Raw genomic sequence first — 6,142 nt, forward strand, 5'->3', positions numbered from 1 at the left:
ATTCAAAAGCAAGCAGGGTGTCTTCAGTATCTCTCCAGCCCCTCACTGTCCTGTTTGTAAATTCTGACCCACAGTCCCACTAAGTCGCCCAGGCTGGGCTCCAATCGTGATCTTCCTGCCTTGGCCTCCCCAGTGCTGGGGGTGCAAGCATGCGCCACCGCCTCCGGCTACGATTTGTTTCTCAGGCTCCCGAATTCGTTCACTCTCATGCTCTCAGGAGCCATTCACACCTGAGGAGGAGCTGGGTAGGATTTAGGACCAACACCTGCCGAGAAGCTGGGACAGAAGCTCCTTGGAAGCCCAAGGTGTGGCAGATAGCGGCAACGACTGCAAGGGTCCCGCACCTGTCACAAGCTTTATTGTCCCGAGCACTGACTGGCCACACTTCCACAATTCCACTGGGGGGAGGGAGGGATGGGGGAGGGCAGGCCGCCCACGCGGCAGATGCTGCTGCTGGGGAAATGGCTTCCTGTGCCCCCGCTGCCCCGGGCCCGCTGTGGGGCCCTGGGCGGTGCACTGGCCTCAGCGCCCAGGAGGGGCGGTGCTAGGTGAGGCCACTAAGCGACTTCTAGATTGCTGTTAATAGACCGGCAAGCGAGCAATGCTGACGTTGGTGTGGGGGAGGGCAGGCAGGCGCAGGTGGGGCTGCACCTGAGTCCTGGTGCCGCTCATGGCACCACCTGGGTTGCTGCTGCTGCTGCTGCGGGCGCACCTGTGCCCTCACTCCCGGAGTCCCCAAGCCACAGAGCGCCCTGCAGGGCTCCACCTGCCGAGGACTTGGGACAAGCTCCTGCCGTCCCGGAGTTGCCTGTGTGCCCGGGTCCTGAGTCACCTTCTCACCCCAGGGAACGCAGTCCAGGTCGAGCCTGTCACCCTCGGGCCAGCGACTGCGGCTGTGGGAGGGGGGCATGGTGGGGGGCTCAAGGCCTAAGTCCCCTGCACCTCGGAGCCTGGCTGTCCCGGGCCCGGGCCGCAGGCGAGGGTGACTTGTACCGCTGTGTGGATGAGGCTTAGTCTGGGGGCCGCTGAGGACTGCAGGGGACCCTGGCTCTGTTCTGGTCCCGGTCCCGGGATCTGCAGCGGACCTGGGAAAGGAGGGAGGGGAAGGGGTACCGCCCACTTGGGCGACCCCAGTGCAGCTGGCTGCAGAGAAGGAGGCCCAGGCCAGGGTACAGTCCCTAGCAGGGTCCTCAGGCAGGCCGCCGTACCCCTCCCTGAGGAAGCCTCCAGGTCCAGCGGGGCTCTGGAAGGGCCGTGGCCCGCAGGGTGAGCTCATTACTGCAGCAGTCTCCAAAGCGACAGTCCTCGTCCCTGCCTCGAGGGGGCGCCGCCAAGCAGCCTGGCGGGGCTCTGGTGTGAACGGCAGCTCCACAGGGTCCCCGGGGTCAGTGCTTGTCCTAGGAGGACAAGGGTCTCATCAGCCTTGAGGGACGGTGAGCAGAGGGGAGAATGGGCATGTGCGGGGAGGGGACAGAAGGTGCAAAGGCCCCCGGGGTAGGGGGCTGGGTGTGTCCGGAGCCCCCGTGTTCTATCTTGGCCATCTTTGAGCAGAAAGGCTGCTGCTGCTACTCTCTGTGAATACAATTTTGCATTGTTTCTAGAATGTTCCCCACAGGCAGGTATTGCTTTATAATAGGCGAGGGGGAGAGAAACAGGTTGGAAAGTCAGGAGGGCACAGCACGCCCTGTCCCTGTGCTAATATTTCAGCCTGGGGCCCCCGGCGCCCTCACCTCTTGCTTGTGGGCCTTGTCCTGCAGGTGGATGCCGTTGGCGGAGGCGGAGCTGCCCGCGGTCTGCGAGGCGCAGGGAAAGGGACTGAGCCGGGTACGCCAAGGCCGCAGTCCCAAAGGCGGCCACGAGGTGGCGGGCACGTACCGCAGGCTCCACCCCCGCCCCCCAGGGACCCCGACCGCACCCCCGGCCCCGCCTCCCTTCCGGCTCACTCACCTGAGCCCCGCCACCCCGCAGCGCCTCCACCAGAGCCTCCACGCGCTGCGCCTGCTCCAGCGAGGCCCGCAGCGCGTCCTCCGTGCCCGCCAGCTGACGCTGCAGCCGCTGCAGCTCGGGCGCCGCCGCGGGGTCGATGAGCGAGTAGCGCCGCTGCTCCGGGCCCTTGTCCTTCTCCTTGTCCTGGGGGGTGGTGTCAGGGCAGCCCGGTGCGTCCGCATGCCTCCTGCTCCCACCTGCCTAACCCAGGGACCCGACCCGACTTCCCAGCTCCACCTTGCCCACTCCGCAAATCCAGCACGCAGAGCCCTGGCCTCCCTAGATACGCCTGTGGCTCCCCAGGTTAGGGCCCGAAGGAGTACCTGCGGGTTTCCGGCTGATTAACTCCCTGGTCGGGGAGCTCACGACCTGGGGGCCCTCTAGCGCCCAACAGGACATACCACTGACAGGCTCCCCTGTGTGCTGCATAGCCCCCGCCACCCTGCGATGCCAGGGCACTTCCAGTCCCCACTGTGGCTCAGCTGTGCTGGGGGACCCCAGGGGGGCGTTGGTCTCTGCGTACCAGCCCAGTCAGCTTCTCACGCAGGCCCCGGATGTCGTCCTTAAGCTTCTGTTCCTTGAGCCGCCACTCAGCCTTGTGCACCTCGCGGCTCAGCTCGCGCTCCGGCCCCTGCGCGTGTCGAGTGGACTCCAACAGCAGTACACGCAGCTCGTTCAGGCTCCTGGCGGTCAGGGCACAGGGTCAGCCCTGGGTCCCACACAGTGCGACGCCACCCAAGGTGACACCAGCCTCGCACAAGCCAGAAGAGGAAGCAGGGATACGTGGGATTTCACAGATCTCGCCAGTTACTGGGCTTTATTTTTAACTTTTTTGTGGTACTGGGGATCAAACTCGGGACCCTGTGCTTGTGAGGTATCTCCCTGGCCCTCTTTAATTTTTTATCTTTTATTTATTTCATCATTTGGTTCAGGGTCTCACTATGCAGCTCAGACTTAAAGTGACCTTCCTGTTTCAGCCTCCCCAGTGCTGGGATTACAGGTCTGCACTACCAAAGCTGGTCTTGCTGACTGGCTAGGTGCCCCTGGGGTGGGGCTGGCACAGCATGTGGTACCAGGAATCAAACCTGGGTCCTGACCTTGCCAGGCAGTCACTTACACTACCCAGCCATCTCCCTAGTGCTGTTTTTATGTTGTTGTTGTTTGTTTTTTTGTTTTTTTTTCTGAGACAGGGTCTCACTATGCAGTTCAGGCTGGCGTTGAACTCACTGTGTAGCCCAGGCTGGCCTCAAGCTCAGCGATCTTCCTGCCTCAGCCTTCAAAATGATGGGCTCATACAGGGACCCCACCATGCTCAGTTGGCTTATTATTTTTAAATGGATTCAGAAAGACTTTAGAAGTTTTCCCTGTCAATTTCTAACATGATCAATGCGACCTAGACAAAAGCTCCTGGGAATGATGATTTTTATATGAAATCTAAATGGCTCTCTGGGACAAGGTTAGGAAAGCACTGGTCTTCCCTATAAACTCTGTGCAGAGAATTGTGTTCAAAAGAACTCTGAGGCCAGGTGCTTGACTCACACCTGTAATCCCAGTTACTCAGGAGGGTGAGGCAGGAGGATGGCAAGTTCAGCCCAACCTGGGCCACTTGTCCACCGACATAGCGAGACCCTGTCTCAAAATAAAAATAAGAAAAGAGCTAGGGGGTGGAGCTCAGGGATCCAGGGTTCAGCGGAGGCACAGGGTAGGGCTGGGGCACTGCCACCCGGTCTGCGGACTGGCCAGGGGTAGGACTCGGTTTGCTCACCGCTCCTTGCGCAGTAGCTCCTGGCTGATCAGCAGCAGCTGCCCAGAGGCATCGTGAGTCCTGCGGGACACGGCCTCCAGCTCGGCCTCCAGGCGCCGCTTCTCCTTCAGCAGGGCCTCCACCTTCTTCTCCCCAGACTTGCACTTGCTCTCCAGTGCTGGGCGGGGCAGGGTGGGGAGCACAGGGTTGGGCTGCTGCATCCTATCACCCAGGGCCCAGGCTGGCCTTGCCCAGGGTGTGACAACATGCCCGCCCCTGCCCCTCCCTGCTCCTCCTTCTTTCCTTTTTTTCTCTTTCTGACAGAGGGTCTCACTACGTAATCCAGGGGATCCTCCTGCCTCAGCCTCCCCATTGCTGGGATTGCAGGCCTCAAGGGTCTCTGTAGCCAGCACTGGGCCCTGAGGGGGATGCAGAGTATGGACCAGGAGGAGCCAGGTCTGCCATGGCCCTGAGGGGTGAGGTCCTCTGACCTTTGGTAGGACCAATTAGGCCACAGAAGGTGACAGAAGAGGGCAGGAGCACCCTGGGGGTGGGACACCATCTCAGGGATACCAGGACACCACGGCTGGCCTCTGGCAGGCACTAGCAGAGCTGGTTTGTCCCAGGGTCACTAATGCCACAGCCCCTGCCTTTCCTGGGCTGCCTGACCTGGTGACCTGCTCCGTGCCATGCTACAGCCTGTCCCTGACTCCGAAGTCTCCCCCTGCATCCACTAGATGGGGACAGCGCATCAAAGCGGCCTGGAAGAGCTGGGTGCGGTGCTGCTCGCCCGTCATCCTGGTACTCTGGGAGGTCGAGGCAGGAGAAATGCCAGTTTGTGTCCAGCTTGGGCAATTAGGGAGACCTCATCTCAAGTGGCTCCGGAGAAACCAGGCTTCAGAACAGAAAACCTGGGCTTGGACCTCCGGCCCAGGGACACCCCCAGGGGAGACTTACCACTTACTTGGGCCCTGAGCACCTCCGTCTGGGATGTCAAGGCTGTCACCTCTTTGTCCCTCTTGTTCAGCTTGTCCTGCAGGCCTGGAGGAGGGAAGCCATCAACACTCTTAATTGGGGGACCAATGTGTGGGGGACCCTGCTACAGGAGCCCTGAAAGGGGCACCCATGAGGCCCTCAGGGTCTCTGTCCTTCCTCCTACCAGCCCCGATGGCCACCCTGGGCGGGGGACCTGGCCTTTGTGGTCTTAGGGAACTTGACTATCACCACCCTGGTGTCCTCAAGTGATAGAACAGGATTTCTGATAACCATACCAGTCGAGTGTGGTGGTGCACGCCTGTCATCCCAGCACTCTGGGAGGCTGAGGCAGGAGGACTTCAGTCTGAGCCCCGCCTGGACAACTAAACCACAAGGATGTGTGGGGCCAGCCTGGGCTACACAGCAAGAGCCTGTCTCAAACAAACCAAACTAAAAGAAAAAAAAAAAAAAATGCACGGCACCCTTGGCCACTAGACAGACAAGTCAAAGGTAAAGCCCCTAAGCAGAGTGGTTCTGTGAGTGTCCATATATAAAGAGCTTCTAGAACTCAGTGACAGCGTCTGCAATGTAGTTCAGTGGCACAGTGCCTGCCTGGCAAGCACAAGGTCCTGAGTTCAATTCCTGGTTCAAAAAAAAAAAAAACAACCTAGGAAGAAACAATAAGCATTGGGCCTAGAAAGAGCTCAGTTTGTTCACAGCAGGAGAAAGTGAGTCAAAGCTGTGAGAGACACATTTCTGAGGGCTACAATCCCTGAGTCCCGTGAAACTCCTGTTAGGAAGCTGGGGCTGGGGCACATTCAGCTGAGGGGAGCTGACAATGGTCAGGCCCCACGGAGGCTGATTGACTGAACCAGCAACACAGGTTTGAAATTACTCAAGGCTTGAAACTACCTAAGGCTTGAAGCTACTCAAGATAGGGGCCAGGAAGATGGCTCAGTGGAATAAGCGCTTCCCTGGCAAGCACAAGGGCCTGAGTTCAATCCCCGGGTCTGCAAAAAAAAAAACTACTTGAAATTATGAGTGGACAGTTGGGTAAAAACATCAATACAGCCTCACCCTCACACTCTGGTGTGTTCTGCACAGTACGAGGCAGCAAACAGAACAGCCTCCAAGACGCAGTGGGGGTTCTGTTTAGTTTTGGAGTGCTGGGGGTGAAACGTAGGGCCTCATGCATGAAGACACGGATGTTGCATGTTCAGCAAAGAAAGTTTGGGGAAAACTGGGTGTGGTTGGTGCCTGCCTGTAATCCCAGCACTGAGGAGGCTGAGGCAGGAGGACTGTTGTGAGTTTGAAACCAGCATGGGCTACATAATGACATCAAGGCCAGCCTGAACTGCATAGTGAAACTCTGTCTCAAACAGCAACTAAAATAAAATACTGCTTAGGCAGAGTGAAGTGGCTGGGTTTGATCCCGAG

General features: G+C 59.0%; 1 protein-coding gene across 1 annotated transcript in view; it reads right to left on the reverse strand.

The window, feature by feature from the left end:
- Positions 1-336: 336 nt before the first annotated feature.
- The window catches only part of Clip2 (CAP-Gly domain containing linker protein 2), a 47,358-nt gene continuing 41,552 nt past the window's right edge, over positions 337-6,142 (reverse strand). Inside the window, exons 11-16 of the mRNA XM_023714309.1 lie at positions 4,688-4,826; positions 3,752-3,908; positions 2,510-2,669; positions 1,948-2,130; positions 1,731-1,793; positions 337-1,397 (exon numbers count right to left, since the gene is read on the reverse strand). Coding sequence (XP_023570077.1) covers positions 1,386-1,397; positions 1,731-1,793; positions 1,948-2,130; positions 2,510-2,669; positions 3,752-3,908; positions 4,688-4,826 — 714 coding nt within the window. The 3' untranslated portion in view covers positions 337-1,385. The remainder of the gene's footprint in view (positions 1,398-1,730; positions 1,794-1,947; positions 2,131-2,509; positions 2,670-3,751; positions 3,909-4,687; positions 4,827-6,142) is intronic.

The sequence above is a fragment of the Octodon degus genome, unplaced genomic scaffold (genome assembly GCF_000260255.1).
Source record: "Octodon degus isolate 3935 unplaced genomic scaffold, OctDeg1.0 scaffold00035, whole genome shotgun sequence".
NCBI classification, from domain to species: domain Eukaryota; kingdom Metazoa; phylum Chordata; class Mammalia; order Rodentia; family Octodontidae; genus Octodon; species Octodon degus.